Source organism: Gadus macrocephalus, chromosome 12 (assembly GCF_031168955.1).
Source record: "Gadus macrocephalus chromosome 12, ASM3116895v1".
Classification (NCBI taxonomy): domain Eukaryota; kingdom Metazoa; phylum Chordata; class Actinopteri; order Gadiformes; family Gadidae; genus Gadus; species Gadus macrocephalus.
Window position 1 is genome coordinate 21,467,514 of NC_082393.1, and position 26,475 is coordinate 21,493,988.

Below are 26,475 nucleotides of genomic sequence, written 5' to 3' on the forward strand. Positions count from 1 at the left end.
GACACTCCATGCTGAGTTTGTACAGCATGTCGAGAGATAGGGCATGACAGCATCCTCTGCTGTGGACCTCAGAGCTAGGGCTATTTAATGTTATTTTGTTATGTTATGTCGTTTGTACCAGCTCTTATGAATGACCCACACAGATACTCATACTGTATGATTACAGAGTGACTTCTTTCCATTGATCTGAATGTTACCAGGTAAGTGGTGTTTGTTCGCTTTAATTTAGTTGCTGGTGCTAATCACAGGGGGCTTTGATATCCTGCTTAAATGGGAGTGAAGTGAACTGAACAGAACACTGACAGAATTGTAAGATGGATATGGTTAATTTTTTAAGGATAACTGAGTGCTGTCATTTGTATCAAAGAAGTTGTTATAATTATGTGCGATGCCGAAAGGCTATATATTTGAAGAAGAAGCCGTGAAGTTTTCCTGACCTTCAAATTCTCCCTCTTCGAAACATGGCTGAGTAACATAACTTTTTTGATCCAGAGAAGTTGCGTTTACCAATGTTGTATTGTTTTTACTTTTAACAGGACCCGTTTCTCTCAATTAGACGTAGAGGTACGTCTGAATCCTCAATGGAGCCCTTACTGCACCAGCTCGGACAGAGACTCATTCGCTGTGCACACCGAACCCTAATTTGTAGAAAGTATACACACGGGAATGGAAACGGCGCAGATCATCCTTCAACTGGGTCCTCACACACGACGCCCGTCCTGCTCGTCTCTCGTCTGTACCAGCCCGCAAACCTACGCGAAGTAGGCCAAGAGAGTCGACAAGCGGGAGAGATGACCTGCAAGAGTCAGCGGTTGATGCAGCAGGCGGGACTCATCCACCCGTCCAATCCTGGTTGCTACTACTACCTCCCGGCTACTGTGCGCGCCATGGAAAAGTTGGTGAGGTTATATACAACAAATGCAGATGTGGGGCAATCTTCTTCAAGGATTCCTCTTTGGGTCATGAGCCTTTTGTATTATAACTACACGGACTGCAAAGTAGCCTATGTAGGGGAAATATTGAAGCACTTTCTTCATTTTGTTGCTGCTGTGGGTAAGATTTGAGAGTTGTAAAGAAAGGAGGCAGAAGAGAGCAACCTTTTGAAACGTGAAAAAAGACAATTCTCCCTCTCTGCTTCCTCCATTCATTTCTCCACCATTGCTTTTCAAGCACCTGTGATTGCCAGGGAAGATATATATACCCTGAACAAATCAGGAAAATATTCCATGATTGATGACCCTTAAATCTCAGTCAACTCACAAAGGATATTCTCACAGAGCATAATCACTTATAGATGTCAGATAGCTGCCATATTTAACAAATTACATAATCATAATTTATCTTACCATAACCATAGGCAATCTGTCTATAAAGTTTTGTAAACACAGCAACGAAGAGATGCTTCCCAAGATAACAGGGCTTGACCAAGAGTATCTCTTAACAAGGTAGCGCAAGGAATAACCTCAGCCTCATATCAACAGGTGCGGCTAATTGATCAAGAGATGCAGGGCATCGGTGGTCAGAAGCTGGACATGCCCAGCCTGTGCTCGGCCGAGCTGTGGAGGTCCAGCGAGCGCTGGGACCTGATGGGCAAGGAGCTGTTCCGCCTTCAGGACCGCCATGGGGTAGACTACTGCCTGGGCCCCACACACGAGGAGGCTGTGACCACCCTGGTCGCCCACCAGGCTAGCCTGTCCTACCGACAGCTCCCTATACTTCTCTACCAGGTTAGCATTAAACAGAGTGTTCCCCAATTTATACGTCGGCCATAAAAGCAGCGGGTCAAAGAAGAGACAGTAGTCGCTATATATTCGATCGTTTTCATTTTACTGCTTTCTTGTTTGAATTTGTTTGCGCTACTTTATTTCCATGCTACATAGATAATCCTTCCCCTAAAGGTGAAATATTATACCACCATGTGTGAGTGTGATTATTAGACATTACAAGCCATTTTTTAAATCTGCCTCTTCTGACATCACAAGAAGGCGTGTCAACCTAGATGTATGACTGATAGATGAGCAACGTTTGTCACATTCCACTGGGTACTATGCTGGTATACTGATCTATCCAGCACACATCTAGCTGGACACGCCCGCTTGTGATGTCAGAAGAGGCAGATTTTCAAAACGGCTTGCAACGGCCAATCACACTCACACCTGGTGGTATAATATGTCTCCTTTAACGTGTTTGAAGTACTTTAATTGTACGTATCAACGCCCAGATCACCCGCAAGTTCCGGGACGAGCCCAAGCCGCGCTTCGGCCTGCTGCGGGGCCGGGAGTTCTACATGAAGGACATGTACTCCTTCGACGTCAGCGAGGAGGCGGCGCGCCACACCTACGACTCGGTGTGCCAGGCCTACGGCAGGCTGTTCTCCCGCCTGGGCCTGCGCTGCCTGCGGGTGCAGGCCGACGCGGGGAACATCGGCGGCACGCTCTCCCACGAGTTCCAGCTGCCGGCCGACATCGGCGAGGACCGGCTGCTGGTCTGCGGCGGCTGCTCCTTCGCCGCCAACGAGGAAACCCTCGCGCCCGGCGAGACGGACTGCCCGCGGTGCCCCGCCGGCCCACTGGCCGAGTCCAAGGGGATAGAGGTGGGGCACACCTTTTACCTGGGCGCCAAGTACTCCCGGGTATTCAACGCCACCTTCAGCAACCACCAGAACCGGCCCGTGGTGAGTGAAATGGGCTGCTACGGCCTGGGCGTGACGCGCATCCTGGCGGCGGCCGTGGAGGTGATGTCCACGGAGGAGGCCATCCGCTGGCCCGGGCTGCTGGCGCCGTACCAGGTGTGCGTCGTACCGCCCAAGAAGGGGAGCAAGGGGTCCGAGGAGGGAGCGGCTCAAACGGAGGGACTGGTGCACGCGCTGCAAGGGGGGCTGCCCCGTCTGAGGGGGGAGGTGGTGCTGGACGACCGCACCCAGATGACCATCGGCAGGAGGCTGAAGGACGCCGTGCGGCTGGGCTACCCGTACGTGGTGGTGGTCGGGCAGGGCGCCCAAGAGGAGACGCCGCGGTTTGAGGTGATCTGTCAGCAAACGGACGAGACTATGTTTCTCAGTAAAGACCAACTGGTTGATCTTCTGGGCAGGGTGGAAACTGTATGATGATGTTGAAAGGATTGAAGACAATTGAAAATGATGCGTGTGTACATGTGTATTAAGAATCATATATTGTGAATAAATGGGGTTATAGGTGGATCAAACTGGTTTTGTGTGATGGTTGAACATTGACACGGCTGTGCAATTATATTACTTATATTTCTAGCACCATACATTTACATTTTAATTTAGGGCATTTAGCAGCCGCTTTATCCAAAGCGACTTGCATAAGAACATTTGTTAAAAGCATACCTGTTTGGCCTTAAGCATTGACAATTTCAACTCAGCTATGGTCAATTGATTTGTCGCAAAAGGTCCGGTTATGTCATTGGCTTGCCATTATGCTTTTTAGGTGTCATGGTGACTCGCATTTTTTCCCCCTTGTTGCTATTCATTACATTAGTAGGCATCCTCCGATTTGGTGAGATACTTGTACAAACGTTCAGCCTTTTTGACAGATACTCTATCCCTCTCATGTTCATAAATGTCTTATTCGCTAGTAGTGCTGACATTATTAGAATTTTTAGAAGAATATAATGTGCGTTATGAGTCTGACAAATGTAGAGCGATGGATGCGGAACTTATGACGTGCGAAATGTTTCTGGTCGGAGCGTTATAACCTAGTGTCGTTCCCTCCACATGGTAGTGCGCTCATCGTCTGTCACCGATAGTAAACAAGTAGCAACCCCTGGAGAACTCCCTCAGTCCCTGTCAAGTAAGTATGATAATAACTAATCTGCCGCTTTTACCCTTTAATTTGATTATAAGTCCATTCTGCAAACCAACTGCTGACAGCTCATTTTGTTTCTAAAGTTGATCAGAGATGACTTCGGCCGACGACAGCGATGATGACTGGGATGAGTTTATGGACAAATTTACGAAAGAAAGATACAAAAATGGTTTTAGCGAAGGCAATTGGGAAGAGGTAACTTCAAAAAACATAGTATATACACAAAACGTTTCTGTTTGTAACGTCGGTAACGCTGGATGTGGTGTTTTGGCTTTATTGTCCTGCTAATTCTCGTCATGTTATTTTGCTTTTCGTAGGAGATGGAGAAAATACCATTGTTCATGACGAAAGCCCCAGAAGAAATTGACCCTAAAACGCATCCGCAATTGGCTTGTCTTCAGGCCCTTATCCACGATGAAGACAGGACTCCCGAGGGTCAGTGGATGGACAGTTACAAAGGTTCATTTGATGGCTTTGAGTCCTTCCTGTCCGGGATTGGTCTGATATATTTTATTCTCTTCAGAAAAAGCAGTCAGTCTGAAAAATGAAGGAAACGCATATTTTCAAGAGAAAAAATATGAAAAGGCAGTGGTGGCATACACAGAAGGTTTGAAGGCGAACTGGGAAGACCAGGTCAACAACACTGTTCTACTCACCAATCGAGCTGCTGCACAATATTATCTCGGTATGGGTTTTCGTTTGACATTTTTTTGTCCATCTTACCATACATGGCATTTAGTTATGTACATTTAAAATGATGATGGATGACAATCGGAAAATGTGTGATTGTGTTTCAGGAGATAATGTCATATGTTTTTTATCTCACAGGTAACATGCGCTCTGCCTTGAAAGATTCATGTGCTGCACTGAAGATCAAACCAGACCATCTTAAAGCATTGATCAGAGGTTTGTATATTCAAATTGTTTCTGTCTGCTGACAAACAATAGTTCCACTTGCTGGAGGGTGCACTATTACAATTTTCAACTGGTCGTAAAAGCTCATTAATAGCAAGCCTGCTACAAAAGAGAAAGAAATGCACCAGAAACTATGCAATGAGTGCCAAGTATTTATTCTCCTGGTTTCTGTAGGAGCTCAGTGTTGCATGGAGATTCGTAGCTTTCCAGAGGCCATCCGGTGGTGCGACAGGGGGCTCAAGATGCACCCTGGTGATAAAAAGCTAACAGAGTTGAGGTCGGCAGCAGACAAACACAAGGTATGGCCGTTGATGGGTTAATGTTTATTCCGGGGGTGGGACTGAGGGCCAATTGGTTTTGTAGGGGGGGTCAAAGGCACATTTAAGATTTACACTAAGATATTTGTAAGTTGGCGTTCGCCTGTTTTACCCAGATTTAGATGAGTAGCATTTGCTTTGATTTAAGTCTAGTTGGAGTTTCCGTGGCAACGCATCACAGGTAGCCTTGTCATCACAGCAAGTCTAGTGAATCTATTGACCGGCTACTTTCGCATTGCATTTGTATTGTCTTCTGTAAATACTAAAATCTGATTATGTGAATCCTCTCATCCGTCTGGGTTTCAGAGAGAGGCAGAGAGGGATGCCCGGAAGGCAATGGCCAAAGAAAAAAAGGAGCAAGGCGAAAGACAAAGACTACTATCAGCCATGACAGTAAGATTTCTGTTGAAAAGCAAAGTTTGCATGTGGTATCATATCATGATCATGAATGAATATGTGCCATTCTCAATAGGTTTGAGGTTGTCCCTGACAACCTCAAACCTATTGAGAATGGCATATATTCATTCATACTTTTGCCTACTTTGCTTCCTCCTGTGTGACGGACAGTACTAACCTTTGGCTCTTTTGGAACCCGCCACTCTTAGGAGCGCGGCATCAAGCTCCGCCTGCCAAAGAGGCGTGGCTCTGAAGACGAGGACGAGGAGCAGGGTCAGGGGCCAGCTCTGGACCAACTCACCCAGGACGCCACCGGGGCCCGCGTGTTCCTGGACGACCAGGGCGCCCTGAACTGGCCCGTCCTCCTCCTCTACCCAGAACACCAGCAAAGTGACTTCATATCAGCCTTTTGCGAGGCCTCATGGTACCTACTTTTTCGCCTTGTTTCTCCGCTTCCAGCTGCCCAGGCTAATGGCACACGCTGGAGGCGGTGGCACAGTCCAGGTAGAACGCTGCAGCAGTAGGGGTCGGAATAGTCCAACTGTTGCACCGATATGCAATGCTGTATACTTGGTTGGAATTACCCATATCAAGACTTTCATTTAATTAATGAACAAATACAATACTTAATATAGAGACGATTAACAGGCCGACATATCTCTAGAAACAATAAATACCGGAAATATAAATGACTAGTTCTTGGATTAAGTTTTGAGGTTTGGAAAAAAAAGTACAAAATGTTCGGCATAGATTACACTAACATGACAATGTTTGTATTTATTAATGAGATAAATTGGAGAATAGATTTGCGCATTATAAACCAGTTCCTGTGTGTAAAGATAAACAATAATTTGACAGCATTTCTGCTGAATAGAATGAAAGCAAATCGATTGCAATGATTGCATTACTTGGAACGTCACTTTCTGATGCACACATTGATAACCCTTAACATAATTAAAGGTAAATTAGAGATTTCTGTTGAACTTGGCGTTCTCGTTGGGCGCAAACACTGCACCTGGCTCGGAGTTAGATATTTGTAGAAAATGTGTAATATTTTCAATAAGTGGAAAAAGCACGATATCACCCGTTAAACATCAGTCAGCTGCGTTGGTCCGCTCCTGCTGACTTTACCTAAGTCACGTGCAACATGTTTGATGCTGGAGAAGCGCCCCTTGCTGCAGTTGAGGAAACTTGGGTTGTTCTTTCTCTTCGGTTGTAGCTTCATAGACCACTTGGCAGTGATGTTCGGCGAGGAACTTCCCCCGTGGGACAAAGACAGGAAGTACCTCCCTCAAAACCTGCAGGTTTGTGACATCCGCCTTGTTGGGTGTGTGCCTGGGAAACGTCATTATGAAAAGGGAATTTCAAACAATCAGCCCAATCATATAATTTGACTGAGTTATGAGCTATGTTACCAAAGACTGACCTGAGAATGCTCATTCAGTTATCGTGATATAAAATGTACTCGTCTGTATTTATTTTCCTTCAGTTGTTCTTTGAAGATGAGGAGATGGAGGTCTTGTACCAGGTGGTACCAGACATGTCTCTTTTGAAAGTGTTGCAGCATAAAAGGTACTGGTTTTGTTCTTATTAATCGTCAAATGATCACGCACCAAATGACCATGAATATTTCACAGAAAATTCTACCCGCTTTGCAACGTATAGGCTATATATTTTAATTTGTTTTAATTATTTTTTTGTTCTTATTTTGACAGATTTTTTGTAAAAGCCGGCTCCCCCAGCTTTATTGTATTGGTCCAAGGATCGCCCTTCTCCAAAAAGTATTTATCAGAGAAGACACTAAAGCGTTGGTGAAGGCCTTGTCCTTTCAGTCCGCCACCTGACCGGGTTGCTAAAATCCACGTCTTTGTATCCACTTAAAACAAATGACAGTCTGGCTCACTGCACCCAGACAGTGTTTTTATATAATACAGTCTCAACCACACCCCAATAAAGGCAGAATGTACAACTCTTCCTGTTCCGTTTCATTTTAAATAAAAGCATGACAACTTGAAACTATACTGTACCAGATTGACGATAAATAATTAACTGAAAGAGATCGACGTTCAATGAACTGTGACGATGGTTTGACTGAAGTCATGTCAAAAATATTGTGCTTTGTATTACTACTGCTTTTACCTTTGTTAAAACAAATCTGCATATACAGTATTAAATGTGCACTAGGGATGAGTTAATCTAATTACAAAATATGACGCAAGTAGATGCGCAATCGCTTTTTTAGATGTAGATGAACGCAGTGGTTATTAGGCATCTGGCCTGGTTAGTGCTCTTTAACAACGAATATATCACCTGAAGGTGACCATGACAGTAGGTGAAAAGATTTATCCTCTTGGTTTCTGCAGCCGACATAAGGGAGTAGGCCTTTAGCGCCCTCTGCTGGCACAAATCTATTTGGCAGACAGATCAGTAATTCAAACCTTTTCCTCATTGCAAGACGAGTGCCAGAACCCAATCTGGGTTGGCCCATTTAATAACAGTCCAGAAACAACTGCAGCGTACGGCCAAAGTGTGCCTGAAAGCGGCTGACGAAGCAATTACAACGTGGATTCAAATATTAGTGAGCAAAACATCGAAATAAAAACCTGGACAGAAGACATTTTTGATTCACTTCTTGAGCTAAAAGCCCTATTCAATGTTTGGCTTCCCTATGCAGGAATGTTGATAAGTTTGTTTTTATTTAACCTTTTATTTATTTTTATACAAATTTATAATAAAACTTGAACTTAAAACCAAGGGGAGGAAATAGAAAGTCGATTCACATGGTCCTTACTTAAAAATCCCTCTTGTCAGAAAAACAAAAATATGAATAAAATATGACTTTTTGGACAGTGTGTAAATGCACCAATATGATGCCATGGGCCTTTTCTAAAGAGTGTACTTTACAGTAACATTTATAAACTTGCCGTGGATGTCTCTTATCATCCGGAAGCTCTACAGTATTCAAAGTCTAGACAGAAGGCTACGCATATTAAAAAGAAGATATCACTGCAGCGCCTGTGCAAATATGAATGAGGTCAAAACAGGAGGGGGGGGGAGTGGAAACAAGATATTACATTTATAAAATTAGAAATGAACAGAGGTGTGTTTCGAACGTAAACCATAATTTGAACAGCCAACGGTTTGTGATTTGCCTTTCTGGGTTACTTGTCCTACCTTGCTAGAAAGCAAGGATAATATAATCAGCACGTTCAAATCTAGAGCAGTTCTATTGGTTGTTGGCCGACAGACAGAAGCTAAAGAAGTTGGCTGGGGGTCTATTTCTCTCCTGGCACAAAACAGGCACAACACAGTGCATCTAAAGAAAAACAATGTCATCAGTGAATACTATTAGTCAAGAGAGAGGATGACGTGAGCTTAGTCCCATGGAAGGGTTTCGGATCCAATCCAATCCATCTCATCCAAGCCACTTTAGATAAGAGCACTGGTCATCCTAGCAGGGATACTCAGAACACAACATTTAGGGAGCTCGGTGTTCCCTCCGTTCAGTCGTGGCCTGGCATTCCCTTTGGTGGCCTTCTTGTTTTAGACGGTCCACCTTCCTCGCCGTCCACATAAGACCTTGATAATCGTACCGGCAGGGAATGCCACATTTTACGGAAAAAAAATAAAGAACAGCGACCCGTTGAAATGTAGGTTAGCAGGGTTGGGACAGGGCTGGTATTAATTTGTTATTAGGGTTCCAATTCTGATCGACGATGTTCCCGCCTGAAATGGTTGTATTCGACTGCAGGTCAGTGAGAGACAGACAGACGGACAGACAGACAGACAAATAGACAGACACGGGTCCCTTGTGTAACAGGTGTGTCATTAAAACAGCATTGCACAGACAGTCAACGTTGTACCCCAACAAGGCAATCAGGCAGGCCATCAGCAATCAAGTAAAGAAGGCAGTCAGTCAGTGTAATCAGTCAGGTAGTCAGTCATTCAGTCGGTAATCACACAGCTCCTTGTAGATCCTCTTGCGGATATGAGGCATGTCCTCCTGACTGAAGTGCAGCGGCTCCTTCATGGACAGACGCCGGCAGTACTGTCAGGACAGACAGACATTTTATTTATTTAACAGAGTTGGACTGTGAGATTAAAATTCTCTTTTGCAAGAGAGGCCAAGACAAGCAGCATCGCTCGCTCGCTCGCACATGCACACGCACACACATGGTTAAACAGTTTATAGTATTGGGGGTTTCTTTTCTAAGAAACTAACAAGGGAACAAGCAGGAAAAACAAGGAAGCAGAGGTTCAACAGAAACCTATGGGATGAAGCTTAGAAATTCTACACCTCACCAAACCAGAAAACATAAACCCTCTCCGCCAAGAGTGGAGTGGCTCGCCACTTGATGGAAATGGATGTGTGCTTTCTTTTGTGCTTGTCAATGTTCTGTCATCTCTGGGTTCGATTGAGACGTTGGCCCACAACTGAGCCGCGAAAAGGAAAACAGAAAAAGGACTGCAACCGGAGGATGACTTGTGGTTGCAGTCAACGGCCAGGAAACAGACAAATGAGGGAAAGGGAAATGGACGGGTGACAGAATATGACGAGACGTATAAACACTGAATGAAGGAAGGGGATGGAGGCGGAGATTCAGAAGCAAATGCTCACCTCCAACACAAAGACACCACAGTCGCTGTCGTTCTTCTGCTGAGGAATGCCCTGAGGTGGTGAGACAATGCACCGTCGGTCAATGATGGGACATATCGGCCATTTATTAAAGGTATGATGATATTCTGCCAGTAGGGGTCTTTCAATCAAAACAATAACTAAAAACTGTTGGGTAGGGTGGGACCTGGTTGTCTGTTGGGGACCAGTGAAAATCTATCAGATTCTAGAAAATAAGCAGTGTTTTTATGATATTTTAATGCAGAAATGTCCCATATTATAACTTTAAACCGATTTATGGTTTGTCAACAGAAGATATTGTCAAACACTTATTTGATAAACAACTACTTTGGAAGCAGGTGTCAAGTTTTTAAATGCTAGCAAATTGTTTTTTGCAATAATTTGAAATAATGTATTCAATTCTGGCAAGGAAGGGCTGGCTCGTTTTAGTACATGTTGGTTATTGCAGCTTGTAGTTTCATACAGAACCTATCGTACCCGGATGATGAGCATCCTCCAGCCTTTCTGGTAGTTGGTCTGCTTCTTCTCCAGGGCTTCAGACTGGAGGTACTTCATAATGTTCTGGCGAGTGGGGGCCGCCACACACCAGACGTCACAGCAACACACATTAGGGTTGGGCCAATCAAATGATTTATCAATTTCCTGTGGCGTCTTCACAGAATAAGTCAGTGTAATGATTTTGAAAACTATAAAGTTTTTATGTTTTTCTTACATTTGCAGATACATTTTATGTTGTGAAAAATTCCCTCAAACCACAAAAAGAAATACATTTTCACCCAGCTCTGATAAGGGTTCATCAGGAATGTATTTTATTCTACATTTCTGTGGAAATTTTAGATTCAATCAACTAACTTATTTACTCTTATTATAACTTACTCTTATGGGATAAGAAATTGCAGCTTTAGTATTACGTTTCTAAATTGTAATACTTTGACCCTTAAGCAAAATAAATGGTCAAGAAACAATATTCAAGAGACAAACACCACATCTGCAGCAGGGCATACTTACGTCGATGGTGTGTTTGAACACGACACCCTGGCTGTCATAGTAACTAATTGTTTTGGTTGCCGTGTTGACGGTGATAAGGGACCAGTGAATCTCTAGATGAATGGGCACCAACAGCAACCACTTGGAGAACAGGTCTACCTAAGAGGACACCGCACACGGATACACACGCACGTTCATTAGCTACCTATCCCTGTAGAGTAGCTTTAGTATGGTTTCAACATATTGTCGAACTGTACTGTATTGCACACAGAAAAGACACCTTACCAAGCAAGAAAAGCTAATCTCCCGGGTCTAGATTTAATCAATGGCAATAAAGTAATTTAACTGTTTGACACAATATCATATATATAATATATATCATATCATATATAATAAATTATTAATGTCCATAAAAGGCTTGTGGTCAGTGAGGCCAATTCATTCTTACTTTTTTGGTCCACCTCTTAACTCCGTCGTAGCCCTTGGCAACAAGTTGCTTGTGGAAGAAACTATTGAAAAAATGGACCTGAGACCGAGAGACGGCCGGAGAGAGCGAGAGAGAGACAGACAGAGATGGAGTGCAGAAGTGAGAGACAGCAGAAAACGTGGAAGCCGTTAACCCGTCTAATAACGGCCCTCCGTCGTACAACAGGAGACAGGTTCAGGTCTATAAATACACCTGGGTATTTGAGGATTTCTGCTGCGGCACACCCTTCAAAATACTTTAGGGCCACTGTGTGTAAATCTAGACAATCCTACCTGTGTGGAGGAATGAGGAACGTTACAAATAAATGTGCTGATTTCAATAAAGGGGAACAATCCTTTAGCAGCACAACCAAAGAGGATCTCACACAGGACTCCTTGAAGAGGTTCGACTTATTATGTTTTGAATGGTAGGTTTCAACATGTGAACAAAAAGATATGAGAAATTACACACACACACACACACATCCTGTGACTCACCTTACTCTGGGTGGCTTCCATAATGAGTTCCCCATACATGTTGATAACCTAAACAAACAAGAGGACACACTACAAATTTACAAATTTTTCAATACCTACATTCTTACAGATTTTAAATGGCCATTTGGTCCTCCTTGAGAAACGCCATCTCTTACTTCCTCATTATTGGTACGGTTTCCAAATACTCAAACCTTCCCCGTTGCTTTATGCTCAGACATTTTAATCCACTTTAATGTACTTAAACATAGGAATTGATATTATATGCCCAATTTGAGTTTTGTGCAGCCTTTTTCATAACAACATAATTTAATCATGTTTCAGCCTTAAGCATGTACCTTCTTGATATGCCTTTAACATGAGTTGTGGTGGGATTGAAAATATGCTCATAAAATTCCCACAGAGAAGTGTGTATGTTCATCTCAATGTCTAAGAACAGCACACTGGATCAGCAAACCAGAACAAAACATTCAACATTCATATGAGAATATTTTTTACCTTTATTAAAATAAAATGTATCCTTCATTTTTTATATACTTTCTAAATGTATTATTCATCTGTTGGTTTTGGTCACCATATCCGTCCTGGTATATTTCCTATTTGCCCCTCTTTGGTACTTAAAGTTCAAGACCTGACCTAACATAAAACAAGCGCCCCTTTTTAAAAGCGGGCCTCACCTGGTCGTTGACCCAGTTCTGCTCCTCCAGCGTACCCAGGTCCTCCAGGCTCAGGGTGTGCTTGTTATACGTCACCATGAAGCCCGCCACCGGGGCAGACGCCAGCCCTGCCTTGAACCGTCTTATCTCCCCCGGAATGTCCAGCTTCCTGAATCACAGGTGCCCCACACCCGACGACGTCAGAGGAAGATGAAGACGAGGGATTGATAGGTAAAAGAGGAGAAATAAAAAAGGAACCAGAGAAGGAAAGTGAGCCACGTGAATGGATTCAAGCATTTCAAATTGGTTCATTACAGCAACCAGATATCCATATAATTATGAGATTCTTATGAAATGACAAGCAACAGTTTGTGTGCAAGTCTCACGGCAGACTAGCAACGAAGACCATAAATCTGAAATCGTTCCATCCAAACAGTGTTATTGTTTTATTTAAAGAGGGTTCCTTGTGCACTTCATTCGTGTGGTTCTTCACAGCTGCATGGTGTAGGAGCGAGAGAAAAATAACTGCTCTCTTGCGACCTAGATGAGGCCTGACCAATTGCCATTAACACCTGAAGTCCCTGCATCCATCAAAGCAGTGACCCTTAGCCGCGAATACATGCTCCCGGATGATTGGTGAGCCAGGCAGCCTCTCCAGACAGATATTCTACCTAGCATACTAATCAACCGTGGGATCCACGGCTACAGTTTCTCCCCACATGTCAAGATAATGATCATTGAGAGTGCTGGTTATTTGCAAGCGAACCAAAGAAAACAGCCAGACAATTAGGTCTCTGAACGCTTCAGTGGCTCAGAGAGTGAAAGATGATAATATCGGGATACATAATAACATGATATTATAATCCTTTATGCTCAAGTGATCAATAGGTATAATTATGAGGTCTTGTGTAAAAGTGTGTTTGTGTTTCAAGCACTAGCCTTTTACTGAGGTCCATGTTGGTTTTCGTCTTCAGGTGTTCCAGAACGTCCGTCTCGCTAAGAGGAATGAAGCTCCCATACTTCAAGAAGAAGCCCTCCAAGAACTCTGGAACGGGAGGGGGGGGATTTGTTCATAACGTAACTGGAGGACATATTTACACATATTGCCCAGAAAATTACAGAGGTATGCATCACAGTTCACACAGAATAATATATGTTAGGATTAAGTGTTGGGGTTGACCCTAACATAACCTTTAAAGTATTCATCACATTCTTACACTCAACTAAATATTGTTCAAGATATTTTGAAAGAACACTAGGAAAGGGCTACACCTCCTTTCAAGCGTTGGAGGGTCAAGGCTTGTCTGTTCCGAATCTGGAAAGGTGTAATATAAGTGAATTATAACATTTGTACTATTTTACAATGTTGCAGACTCCTTTAATACAAAGCCACTTGTTTTTAGATTCATGGCATGATTGAGCAACTTCTGGCTCAGGGATGCCTACAAGTAGACGGGGAACATTAGGGTTCAAACGTGGTACCCTTTCGGCTAGGGGCCGACCACTCTAACCTCTAAGCCCATCCAACCCCCCCCGGTCCCCAATACAAATCAACACATTAACATTGGACCTGGAGGCAGATCTTTAGTGAACCTCACCGTGAAGCATCTCCGTGAGCAGCTCTGTGCAGTCCGCCTCGGATGTCTGCGGTCCGATCTGCAGCGCACCCGCCTCCGTGGGGACCTGGTCCCCCGGCCCCCAGGTGCCCTGCAGACAGTACTGCCTGTGGTCCCACAGACCCCAGCCATGGGGGCCGCTCTGCACGGCGATGGACTCCAGCGAAGGCGCCGGCGACCGGGCCGTGTGGAACGCGGGCGTCTCTGTGTGGGCGGGGCTGCCGCCCGGGTCCGCCATCTCCACCACCGCCGCCGCCGCCGCCGCCACCGCCGCCGGGTCGCTGTCAGGGGGTGGCGGCGGCGTGCTGCTGGACGTGGGGTCGCTGGCTTGTGCCGATGGGTCCACCTGCATGGCGGAGTCCTGGTCCCCGGGGGGGGCGGCGGCGGAGCCCTCCGAGACGGCCGGGGCCGCGGCGGCTCCCTTCTCGGGCGCGCCGACGCCGCCGTCGAGCGAGCCTGCGTCCGCGCCTGCGTCCGTGCCTGCGTCCGCGTTTGCCTTGCTCTCTCTCGCTTCCCCATCTTCGGAGAAATGAACGCCGTTCCCGTTTGTGGAACTAGAGGGAAGTAGGTCTGACGCGGGGCTCTCCCCCTGCTCCATCTCCTCGGGCACCTGGCGCACGGCCGTGGATCCAGGGCTGGCCGGGCCGTCCGCTCCAGCAGGAGCAAAGACCTTCTGGGCAGCAACACAAGCTGCTCCCGCGATGACCACCCCACTGCCCTCCAGCTCCCCGCCTCCTCCTCCTCGACCTCCTTCGATGTTCCCTGTATTCTCCAACGTCCTGCCGACGCTGGCACCTCTCCCCCTCCTCCCTACTGCCCCCCTACCCCTGGCTCCTCTCAGGCCAGCCGCTCCCCTCCCCCTTCGCTGACCTCGGCCCCCCCGCACCACCAGGGCCGACCCTTTCTCTTGGGAGTCACTCCTAATCTCTTTGGAGACAAGGCTTTTCATTGGTCCATCCTGCCAAACGCTTTCACCTGGCAGATCTAATAAATAAGTGTCCGACTGGCCGTCGACCCCGGTCCCTTCAGCCACATCATATTTATCACTGTCCTCGTCCTCATCATCATCCTCATCATCATCATTCAGTTCAAAAGTCTTAATCCTTGTCAGATGACCCCTCCCCGTGCCTTTGGGGGTGTCCCCGTTGTAGCTCCCCCTGCCTCTGGGCCTGCCCCGACCCCTTCCTCTGGGCCGCCCGCGACCCCGCCCTCCCCTGCTTGGCGTGGGCGTGACATTGTGTCCTTTGCCGTTGGGACCGCAGCAGTCACAGGCCTTCGGGGTCCGCTTCCTGCCTGAAGATCGTCCGTTCCCGGCAGCCTGGAACTGGTCGGGGCTCAGAGCTGATCCTGGACCTGACTCTGGATGGTCATTGGGGGCCGGTTTGACCTGAGGAGCCTCGGTGGCGTCTGAGCTTGAGGTTATCAGATCGCCGGAGGGCTCTGTGAGGCCTTCATCTGTGTGAGTTGAATGTAGAGGCTGTGCACTGACTGCCAGAAGAGGTGAAGCGGACGGAGTTGTGGGCATGAGAGGGGCATTGGCACCGCTGTGAACCATGACTCACTGTTCAGGTTCCCCCTACCCCATTCCCAAGGACCCCTGCTTCTGTTACCGTCGCCCTCACGCAAGCACTCCGCTAAATTGTAGTCCACAAACTTCCTTGTTTAGGCTATTTATACCCCCCTCTTTTTTCCTCGACAATAAGGGTATTCTTTCGACAAGTATATCCAACCATATAGTCGAGACAAGAGGATAACAATATTACAACGTTTTAATGGTTGCAAGCATATATCCTATTCTATTTTTACACCATGGCCAGTAACCCAGATCAAAGATGAGGGCTAAGTAAGACGACCTAGAAAAAAAAAGAGACGAGCTCCGGTCAAGCGATAGTTATTTATATGTCCACGTCAGGACTACGAAAAGAACAAAAATAAATGTGTGGAAAGTTTGGGAATGTGATTGATAAGCTTTGGGAATGTGATTGATAATCTGCACTTAATGAAGATCTGCCATGCATGCATGTTCTACAAACATCAATAAAGACAAAGAAAACACTGTTTCATGATGATCAACGAAAATCATTTTGTTGAGTCCACATTTGAGTAATGTTATTCAGCATGTTCTTTCCAGTAAAAAAATAACAAATACAATATCGAAGGTAAGAGCAACTCTTCGACTGCGCTAGCTAATGCAGCTACACGATCATAACAATCGAAAACACAAAGCCGCCACTAAAAACTCGCACATTTCCGGTAATATCAATATGTCTGAGTCATCGAGCCATCTATTAAATCCCGAAGAATAGATAATAGCCACATCAAAATAATTACAAACATGCCAATTAAATTACCTTCTGTAAGACAGCCAATAGTTTCTTCTCTTGAGCACGATTTGAAAAAACAATTTCAGTACGCGTCGCGGGAAGAATGCGTCACGGCTACGTAGAAAGAGGCCGATTGCAAAGCGCTGTCACTGGGGAGCTTCTGCTCTGCCTCCTCATCAGTCTACTGCCAGTAGTCGTCCAGAACAAGTCTGTCATTCTTTTAGCAACGAGTATGATAAGTGTTAACCATTGCTTATTTGATGGGTAATCATTAAGGTTTAGCGTTGCAATTCTGTTTATTTCATTGTGTCTGTGTATGCCACATTGTCATTGTACAAAAGAAATGTGAATTGTGTCCCTCTCATTATGTCATCCCTTGGTGCACGAAATTGTAAATAAGTCTAGTCCGTTTATTTTGGCTATAACTGACACAACACAATGGAAGTCAATACTCTTTAATAACAAATCAATAATAAATACAACTAACAGTAACAAAACGACATAAAAAAAAATATATATACGACAACGGTATAAGGGCTATAATCAATATTAGAGAATCGTTATAGGCTAGAGACACCATTAACATGTCTTTATAACTCAACATTCTCCAATGGATACATGTGAATCTATCCTTCTAATATAACCCATTATAATGAATTAACATTTGGGCTTCAGTGTACTATTTTGAGATTTGAGGGGTCATCCAACATTTATTGTCATAAAAATATGATAGCCAGCCAGTTTAGTTATATAAAAAAGTGATATATGAAAATGTTTTGTTTTTTCTGTACACATGTAAAAGGTCCTTACACTTCACATTGGGAATCACTGGCTTTGAACATAGCTGTTCTTTTAATTACATTCAAATTACAATTGAGTTAGTGGGGTTTTCGCCCCCTCAACACATTGGCAATGCAATATTCAAATTTGCTTGATCAAAAAAGAAAGCAAGATGATCTTTTGGCAAGAACCAATGGTCTCTCTAGTGATACCATTTGATCACCTCAAAATAAATATTTACAATCTCAGCCTTAACAGCTTAACGATAATGATTCAAATACATTTGTATTCCACAGTATGAATAAAAAATGGCAGTACGAAATAACTGTTGGATATTGGCATCGGATGTAAGAAAGCTTTCCAGACAGAAAACAGCTTTTCTTGACAGTTTTGGTCAAATTTTCTTCACTCTGCTTATGACATGACAGAGAGAGAGAGAAGGATGGAGATGAGAATGAGAGAATGAGAGGAGAGAGAAGAGAAAAGAGAAAAGAGAGAAGAGAGACAGAGACAGAGACAGAGACAGAGAGAGAGAGAGAGAGAGAGAGAGAGAGAGAGAGAGAGAGAGAGAGAGAGAGAGAGAGAGAGAGAGAGAGAGAGACTTGAGTAATGTAGTGGACAAAGACGGGTACGTTTGGAACAATTCCTGAAAGACAAAACAAAGATTTGAATTACATTTCTTCTCAAAATTTGGCAAGTAATAATTTTCACCTAACCAAAACCTCTTAACTGTGATGGGTGCTTGTAAGCCCCATTAATACCTATAGTAGTGTTTCATTGATAGCCGGTGTGTGTATGGTCTTGGAGATTGATGCGCTGTTGACCCCCTCTGCTGTCATAATTTGGAGCTGCAGCTGATAAAAAGTGTTTGCCTGGAGGTTGTTCACCGTCACTGACCGCTGGGACTGGCAGGAGAGAGACAAATATAACACACACACACACACACACACACACACACACACACACACACACACACACACACACACACACACACACACACACACACACACACACACACACACACACACACACACACACACGTTTCCATCTTTATATTTTAGAGATTGTGATATTTTAAAAGTAAATTGATGATTGTGAAGTTGCAATTGAGACTAATACTGAATCAAGATGAGATAATTTAGCTCTTTCTCTTACCGGAGCCACTGTCTGGGACTGTGAAATGAGGGTCTCTTCCAGACCGGTTGCCATGTAAACACCTGAGGGTGGGGTCAGCTGCTTCCACGTGAATTGAAACCCCTTGATTGCTGCATGATCCACTGCATTCTGGGAAAGCCTCCAACGGAACGTGGCGAGAAGGGTCCTGTTCAGTTGTTGGAAATCAGCGTTAAGCCGTTCTGGGCGCAGTACTACCTTCCGGCTGGCCAGGGGGCGCTCTAACACAAAACAGAGGACAACGCAAAGGGTTACTTCGATTTTGAATCTGGAATATCTATGTGTTGGTTTGCTGAACAAGATGTAATCATAGCATTATATCGGACATGACAACACAGGGATGCTGAAGTTAAACAAAAGTACAATTAGGAGCTAGTCAAATCCCTGTAATGTACAGTGTTGTTTCAATGTATACTTTTACATACATGCATTTCATATTTAAAGGATGGCCGTGTGCATTTGTTTGTGTGTGTGGTTACCGTCTGCGCCACAGGGTGAGGTTTGACCTCCCCTGACCTTGAGAGAGGAGCAAACCGGGGTCGTTACCCAAGCAACAGCCTCGGACCCCAGGACCTCCTCTGTTGTCACGGTAACCTGGTACTTACAGGAGAACAGCAGGCCAGTGATGGTGTGATGGGTGCCCTTTAGAATGAACATCAGAGAGAGAGAGAGAGAGAGAGAGAGAGAGAGAGACACAGACAGACAGACAGACAGACAGACAGACAGACAGACAGACAGACAGACAGACAGACAGACAGACAGACAGACAGACAGACAGAGAGGATACATTAGTTGGATAACAATGATGATTTATTATCATACATCTCCAAGGTCTGTATTTGATGTGATGCTTGCATGAATGAATGGCAACTAAAAAGGGTTAACCCTATTTTAAATATAGAAGCTAGAAGTTAGAATAGAAGGCAGGCCGACAGCATTGGCAGTTAAGATTCTGGCGAAGAGGAAAAACAGGTGACAGAGAGTGAGAGCGATAGTGAGAGAGGGAAAAGGGAGGGGTTGGGCTTATGTCAGGGAAGTATTGAGATAGAGGGAGAGTTACGGAAAGGAAGACAGTTTAATAGTTGAATGCATTCCAGACAGAAATGAGAATAAGAATGATGAAAGCCGATCCATCATGCGTGCAAATACACACACACGCAGGCACACACGTAGGCACACACACACACACACACACACACACACACACACACACACACACACACACACACACACACACACACACACACACACACACACACACACACACACACACACACACACACAACAGGGAGAGAGGGCAACCGCACAGGGGTGTAGGGTTGACATACCTGTACACTGGCTGTTTTCTCAGTGCTGGTAACATTAGTACCACAGGCATGTGGACTCCACCGCAGCACATATGGACCAGAGTGTCTGTGTCTGCCTGTTAAACAACAGCAGTGAGGTGGAATAAAAAATACACAACGTTGTGGCTTTGTTTACATTTGTAATTAGATTGTTGCATTTATTTGATTACACACATATGCACCAATTAAACAAAAAACACATTCCCAAGTGTGCCAACTCACACACACACACACACACACACACACACACACACACACACACACACACACACACACACACACACACACACACACACACACACACACACACACACACACACATTATCACTCTGCTAACATCTGTTGCTGGTTATTTTGTCTTTGGTTGTTATACGTCTCACACAGATAACAGCCAATGAGAAGCTCCTATTTTGGCCTGTGCTAGCCAATCAGACCTGCACATCAGAGTTTCCAGCCTCCGATGGGCAGAGTGCTGAGGGAGCAGATTCTCCAGTGAAGGGAGGGATTCTAAGAGAATATGACAGCCACTCTGTGTCTGTCTGTACTATCTGCCTGATTTATTTTTTCACTGTAGGTTTGCATGTATAATGTTCTCAGGCTCTAAATAATCTAAATCACTCTACACTCATCTTGAAGTGGTTCGGAGTGAGGAAGGGAAACTTTTTTCATTCCATTCATTGTTATTGAGTGAAAAGATATATACTATTTAATATTTAGTAATATTAGTGAGTTTATATGGAAGGGAACCCATTCCATCAATGATTCGATGAGACTCCTTGAGATGACTGCTGGGTCGAACAAGGTCAGGGAGTTGCAGAGTTGTACAGGGAGTACATCAGTAACTACTTCTGTAACCGTGAGTCTCTTTTGGTTTCCTCTCCGCTTTTATTCATCAGACCGCTTCACAATCGCTACACAAGGCTAAATCAAAGTGAAGCCGCAGCACACGCTCTATGACGCTCTCTCCCGTGTGCGTTCACAGGTCATACAACGGCAGTCGCCATGGAAACACTCACCTGGGTGAAGCCACTTCCAGAACACCTTGACCTGCAGCTGGCTGTTGTGGAAGTGAGGGGAAGCGGCCTCCAGACGCAGGTCGCCGGGGGCGACGGCTGGGCCCGGCCGCGGGGAGGAGGAGACGGGGGGGTCAGCGGAGGAGGAGGAGGAGGAAGGAGGGTGGAAGGAGGAAGAGGAGGAAAACGGGAGCTCGTTGGAGAAGTCTTTGGCAGAGTCCGGCGAAGGGGATTCTAGAGGAAGGCCGACGTAGAGACGTCGAATAAAACACAGAAATAAGGGCACTAAGTCACAGCGTATTGGCTAAAGTAAATTACACGTATTGTGTGAGTTTAGTACTGCTTTATTGTTTGGGTGAAAATGGCAATGTCAAGAATTGAGAATTCCAGTCAGCTTTAGTGGAAAGACGGCACTGTGGGTGGGACAAGAGTTACAACCTCCCTCCCCTGGTCCTTTTCCCAGACACTAGCCTTTATAGTACAGGTGCTTGGAGCCCCAATAAGGTGAAGCTTGAGGCACACATAATTCCCTTAAGCCTGCATGTATCTTCTGCATTCACATCAGATATCCTTGATTTAATGGTGATGTTCGTGTGGCTATAAGAAACAATGACTCATTTAAAGTAAGTGAGTATTTGGGAACAATGGATTAAAATGGATAAATGCTGTTTGGCACAACCATTTAATATGTCAAAAGTAATCCAGAATACTTTCCGTGTATAATTGTGGTTACGTGGTCTCATAATGATATTGCAGCTGACCGACATTCCACTGCTGGGCTGACCATATGATATAAATATAAATATAAACATAAATGCCTCTGCTACCTCGCGCAGCATTAACAGTGGCTGTTCACACACTGTTCACACTGTGTGTGTGTGTGTGTGTGTGTGTGTGTGTGTGTGTGTGTGTGTGTGTGTGTGTGTGTAGACATTTGTCTGTGTATTTTACTGTGCAGCTGCAGATAACCAAACAGGAAGTAAATACAGCACTTCCTCATGAACCGTTTAATCAAACGAATGATTAACGACCGTGTCAACCATAATAAAACCACGCCGCGGTGCAGCATGCAGTATTTATTAACAGCGATGCTAGTTAAGTGAACATCGTGACAACATGCTACAGCGCTCCCTTTGAGCTAGGCCGGCCTGGGGGGAGGGGGGCTCAGTAGTAACAGGAGTCACTATGTGGGCCCTGGCCATCTGGTTTCATCATAACATCAGACGCTTGAGCATCGCACGTTAGCCTGCCCGGAGCCTAGTGTAAACAGCTCTGGATCAGGTGCTTCCCCTTAAAGCTAAACCAATTGAACAGAAACCGCCGCTGCATACAGTAGGCCCGGAAAACATGGTAATGGGCTGCAAGTGTAAATCTGGAGGAATCCTTTCTTCTCAGTGGTGGACTCTGCTGGGGTCTGGAGGGAGGTGCCAGGAATTGACCAGGGATACAAGGCACAGAGCTTTGCATTCTTTGACCCCAAATTGAATCAAGGCCGGCAATTAAGAGCCGTGCTTGAACCGTGCTTAAGTCCCTTTTCTATAAATATATATATATATACCTTTGCATACAAAAATAAGAAAGAGTGAATAAATAAGAAACGTGCGTATGTATTGTAGCAAATAGTCAAACAGAGGCTCACTACAACAATGTATGGGATAAACCTGTATGTGCCTGTCCCTTAATGTCTTGCAGATTATGATCTTACATGAACGCAGGTAACAGACTTTAAAAAGGATTACATCGACAGAGAAAGAGGTAGAATGTGTGCAAGTAAAAATGTTTTCTCACCTGTACCACTTATAGTGGTAAACGTAACTTGGGACCTGGGACTTTTCAGTCTCTTTTGGCCCCAGTAGTTGACGGTTTGGACAAACAGGGAGTAAGACGTAGCAGGACTCAGACCCTGCAGCCAGAGCTCACACTGGGCCTGGAGAATGAGAACAGGACATTAGAATACAGCATCAATCACACATCCAAACGCATGCACACACAGGCACAAACATATCCGTATACCCTTGATCTTGTTGATCAGTCGAAACCCAGATGTGGACTATGGTAACCCGGAGATGCACAACTAACACGTAACACATTAGATAAACATAATACATTCAGGTGCCTATACATGCATGAATTATATATTAGGACACATACAAATCCGGTTTATTATTTTTATAGTGTTGTAATTTAACTAAATCTCTTCTTGTTTTTCCCTACGTCAAAACTATTACTCTTCATAGCTCTCATCTCCACCATAGCCATCCTCATCCTCATTATCATCCTCATCATCTGTCGAGTGAAGGGACCTGAGCTGTTCTCCATTAGTCTGCTCATTGACTGACAGCTCGTTAACAGGCTCTTAGTCAATCAGATACGTCCATCTGTCTGGATCACGACCAGTCACAACAGAGAGATGCCTGGATGATAACAAACCAGAATGTGATATTGTGTGTGTGTGTGTGTGTGTGTGTGTGTGTGTGTGTGTGTGTGTGTGTGCTTGCGTGTGTGTGAAACAGAGCAAGCCAGGGAGACAGAGAGAGAAGTAATTTCTCTGTGACCTCCAAACTAAATTGGGTTGTGTAGAATTTCATTAGCCTTAAGACAGACAAAACATATAGGCGAGGGAGAGAGAGAGAGAGAGAGAGAGAGAGAGAGAGAGAGAGAGAGAACAAAAGAAATATAGAGTAAATGTCAGCATGGAATTGCGTGCGATTTCCCATGAAAAAAAAAGTGATTTGAACCGAGGGAGACATATCTGGTGTGGGATTTTCCTCATTTGAATATATATTTCCATATTTAACATTCTATATTTCCCCCGCACATAGGCCAACTCAATGTTCCCCCCCTGCCAACCCGCGGAACTCTGGTTCTCCGTGCGTGCCTGTTCTATCCAGGGGCCGGGGCCAGAAGAATCCCTGGAACTTTGGATGCTATCGCACGAGCGAAGCCTAACCCTGGTCAGAGTGGAACAGTGTTGTTCTTCCAGATCCAACCTGTTGTGATGCCCTGGCCACTACTACCGTTCCACCATGCAACCGCAGACACTCGTTATAGTGGTGTTGGTGGTTCTGGGGCGGGGGGGAGGTCATTTAAATTCCAGGCCTCCTAGCCAAGCAGAACACAAGAGCAGACTGGAGATAAAGAGCTCCACCAGGATACGTCTGTGATGTCCATCAGTGTTTAGGATGAGCCCAGCACCAGAGCACTATGCTTTAAACAAAAAAGCCTGTCTTGAAACAAGAACAGGTCTCCTTTTTGTGGTGCTGTGTTTGACTTGAATTGTTTACATGACTGTTGGGAGTCTTTAATCAGGACATGGCCTGAGTGACTTTGAGACAAACGGGTCCAGCATCGTGAAGAGGTAATGGACACCAGTCTTGTGTATTATAAAAAGCTGTGAATGGTTCTTTCTCTCGTCACATGTTTTAAGTTGCAGTTGTTGCGCTAGCATTCTAATATTACTAATTTTTCTCATTTTTTCAAGCCATGTGAAACAAGCAAAACCGTGAATTTGCTTCTTGGTAACAAGTAATCTATATTAGAAAGAACATTAAGGTTTTGCTACATTTCGATGGACGATTCTCTCTCTTTTCATTTTGAACACATTTCACCTCAAGCCATTCAGGGTACACATTGTGCTCCCTGCTTCCAACCACATGAAAGCTGTGAAAGATGGGAATGTTCCATGACTCGCATCCAGATAACCAAGCTAACACCAAGCTGCAAAAACTCAGCCATCGTCTCTTTTAAATGTTCCTACCATGATAGCCGATATGTTATGGCACTGTAGCCCCGGTCGTGGTGGTGATTGGCATATCGTCAATGTATTTCCAGATGCTTTGGCGCGGGTTAAACACATTACGCTAACCCTGAAAAGCGTCTGAATTATGTTGTCAGTCAAACTGCACAGCCGCGTTGATACGTTACCATAGCAAAAGCCAGACCTGCGCGTTAATATGGTTACGTAGCACACAGATAATGGCACGTCGCTCACATTTCTACATGCTGAAAACACATGGGGAAGGTGGCCACCTGTGCCCTATGGCTGCCAGGGACCTCAGAAATTAAACGTGCCAGGAAATGATTTGTCGAGCCACACATGTGGAACGGAAAAGTCTTGAAGGTCAAACAAATTCTGGAACTGATTTATTTTGATGAAACAAAGTTCAACTTTACATGTATGTTTGTTGGCATGTGATACGGAATATGTACAGTCAAAATGTCAAACAAAAGCACTATTTTACTTATTGAGTAAGATATATATACTGTATATAACTGAAATGGTTTCACAACTGTATATTGCCAGTGGTCTAACTGCAATATGTATTATGCAAATCGAACACCGTTCGCCGAAGAACGTAACATTCCTAGAGGTCTACACTGAAGACCATTAGTAGGAAACTAAGTACAGCAGATGTGTCCGTACAGGTCAGCATATTACACATGGTACGCGTTGTTATGGGAATTCTTTCTTTGAATCCAGTTGTGTATGTTATTAATTCCTTGACTCAAGATACTCCCTGTCCAGTCTCCCTCCTCAGGGGGAATACAGATCGGTTCAATTCTGCCTCGTTGCAGATCTCCATGTGAATCAGTAGGTAGAGGTGCAGCATGCACAAGGGCTGTCCACAAATATAAATCTATATTTTAGGGTCCACCGATCTCCAAACTATTGTAATCTAGATAATCGAGTTTACATACATATATGTACATTATTTTCTGTTTGAACATTTTCAATTAGAGATTTTTTTAATGGGGAAATCTCAAAGTACTCAGTTACTGTTTTTTTGGAGAGAAATGCTGAATAAATGCAACATGTTTTCAAAGTCCTAAAAAAAAATTCGGACTTAATATTGATCCAAATAATCGCGATTCCGATTTTTTACAATAATGGAGCAGCCCAAGCGTGCACATCCGTCTCACCCCCGGCGTCACTCGGCTGGTGCTCTCCTTCTGGTCCTGCTTCCCCGTGTGGGCCTTGTGTCGGTGCGCCGCCGGCCCACGGGCATGCGAGGCGGGGGCCGCCAGGCCCTGCAGCGCCGGCTTGTGTCGGGGGGGCGTCCAGGTGACTCTGTAGTGGTGCACCGGCAGGTCTCCCTCTCTTGGGGGCTCCCAGCGGACCAGCACCCCCACCGCGGGAGCCTGGCCTCCGGATCTGAGGGTTAGGCGGAGCAAGGGGTTAGAACCTAGACTGTCAATGTGACGACATGGAAACAGTCATACAAGTCACGCAAGAGACATTCAACAGAACACGGAGGGACTGCTTCTCACACTGGACTCACCTGCTTTTTCTTGGGACACATTAACGTGTTCATTCTCTTTCTCTTTCTCCCACACGCATACACGCACACATGCACGCACACGCACACACACACACACACGCATGCACATAAACACACACACGCAAACACACACATCATTGCACGCAGGTGTAATACCTTGCTCTCAAATGAGGTCCCAGTCCGGGAGGGGCCAAGAAGAGCGTCTGATTGGTGACTCTAATGTTTATAGGAGCTTCAGGGGGGGAAG

At 45.0% G+C, this 26,475-nt stretch overlaps 4 protein-coding genes across 5 annotated transcripts in view; 2 read left to right on the forward strand and 2 right to left on the reverse strand.

The window, feature by feature from the left end:
• On the forward strand, positions 1–4,265 carry pars2 (prolyl-tRNA synthetase 2, mitochondrial). Its single transcript, XM_060068067.1, has 6 exons — positions 1–200; positions 537–899; positions 1,482–1,727; positions 2,222–3,815; positions 3,922–4,025; positions 4,148–4,265. Exons 2-4 carry the CDS (start codon positions 582–584, stop codon positions 3,104–3,106), a joined length of 1,449 nt encoding a protein of 482 aa, XP_059924050.1. The 5' UTR covers positions 1–200; positions 537–581; the 3' UTR covers positions 3,107–3,815; positions 3,922–4,025; positions 4,148–4,265.
• On the forward strand, positions 3,674–7,477 carry ttc4 (tetratricopeptide repeat domain 4). Of its 2 annotated transcripts, none has more exons than XM_060068069.1 (11): positions 3,674–3,815; positions 3,914–4,025; positions 4,148–4,265; positions 4,354–4,515; positions 4,659–4,736; positions 4,920–5,044; positions 5,369–5,455; positions 5,668–5,882; positions 6,678–6,762; positions 6,948–7,030; positions 7,174–7,477. In XM_060068069.1, the coding sequence occupies exons 2-11, from the start codon at positions 3,924–3,926 to the stop codon at positions 7,271–7,273; spliced, it is 1,155 nt and encodes a 384-aa protein (XP_059924052.1). In that variant the 5' UTR covers positions 3,674–3,815; positions 3,914–3,923; the 3' UTR covers positions 7,274–7,477. The 2 variants fall into 2 exon arrangements, with proteins under 2 accessions (XP_059924052.1, XP_059924051.1); XM_060068068.1 differs by having other exon boundaries at positions 3,676–3,815; positions 3,922–4,025.
• Positions 7,192–16,802, reverse strand: LOC132469932 (spidroin-2-like). Its single transcript, XM_060068063.1, has 10 exons — positions 16,665–16,802; positions 14,296–16,166; positions 13,637–13,742; positions 12,719–12,866; positions 12,045–12,092; positions 11,530–11,607; positions 11,103–11,240; positions 10,572–10,655; positions 10,077–10,127; positions 7,192–9,506 (listed from the first exon to the last, which is right to left on the reverse strand). Exons 2-10 carry the CDS (start codon positions 15,866–15,868, stop codon positions 9,396–9,398), a joined length of 2,337 nt encoding a protein of 778 aa, XP_059924046.1. The 5' UTR covers positions 15,869–16,166; positions 16,665–16,802; the 3' UTR covers positions 7,192–9,395.
• A 993-nt stretch (positions 16,803–17,795) lies between these two features.
• LOC132469934 (anosmin-1-like) overlaps positions 17,796–26,475 on the reverse strand; it is a 31,819-nt gene continuing 23,139 nt past the window's right edge. The window contains 9 exon segments of the mRNA XM_060068066.1: positions 17,796–18,063; positions 18,179–18,322; positions 18,573–18,811; positions 19,070–19,232; positions 19,919–20,013; positions 20,953–21,183; positions 22,738–22,876; positions 25,870–26,101; positions 26,385–26,475. The exon segment at positions 26,385–26,475 is cut by the window's right edge and continues 3 nt beyond it. Of these exon segments, the coding sequence (XP_059924049.1) occupies positions 18,179–18,322; positions 18,573–18,811; positions 19,070–19,232; positions 19,919–20,013; positions 20,953–21,183; positions 22,738–22,876; positions 25,870–26,101; positions 26,385–26,475 (1,334 nt within the window). The 3' untranslated portion in view covers positions 17,796–18,063.

Excerpts from the sequence above, each read along its gene's own strand:
- pars2 (XM_060068067.1), top strand. The coding sequence starts at position 582 with ATGGAGCCCTTACTGCACCAGCTCGGACAGAGACTCATTCGCTGTGCA. Across the intron at positions 900-1,481 it reads TGCGCGCCATGGAAAAGTTG|GTGCGGCTAATTGATCAAGA; the intron begins GTGAGGTTATAT and ends TCATATCAACAG. Across the intron at positions 1,728-2,221 it reads TCCCTATACTTCTCTACCAG|ATCACCCGCAAGTTCCGGGA; the intron begins GTTAGCATTAAA and ends ATCAACGCCCAG.
- ttc4 (XM_060068068.1), top strand. The coding sequence starts at position 3,740 with ATGGTAGTGCGCTCATCGTCTGTCACCGATAGTAAACAAGTAGCAACC. Across the intron at positions 5,456-5,667 it reads GACTACTATCAGCCATGACA|GAGCGCGGCATCAAGCTCCG; the intron begins GTAAGATTTCTG and ends CGCCACTCTTAG. Across the intron at positions 6,763-6,947 it reads ACCTCCCTCAAAACCTGCAG|TTGTTCTTTGAAGATGAGGA; the intron begins GTTTGTGACATC and ends ATTTTCCTTCAG.
- LOC132469932 (XM_060068063.1), bottom strand. The coding sequence starts at position 15,868 with ATGGTTCACAGCGGTGCCAATGCCCCTCTCATGCCCACAACTCCGTCC. Across the intron at positions 13,743-14,295 it reads GCTCACGGAGATGCTTCACG|AGTTCTTGGAGGGCTTCTTC; the intron begins GTGAGGTTCACT and ends CTCCCGTTCCAG. Across the intron at positions 10,128-10,571 it reads GGAGGATGCTCATCATCCGG|GGCATTCCTCAGCAGAAGAA; the intron begins GTACGATAGGTT and ends TCACCACCTCAG.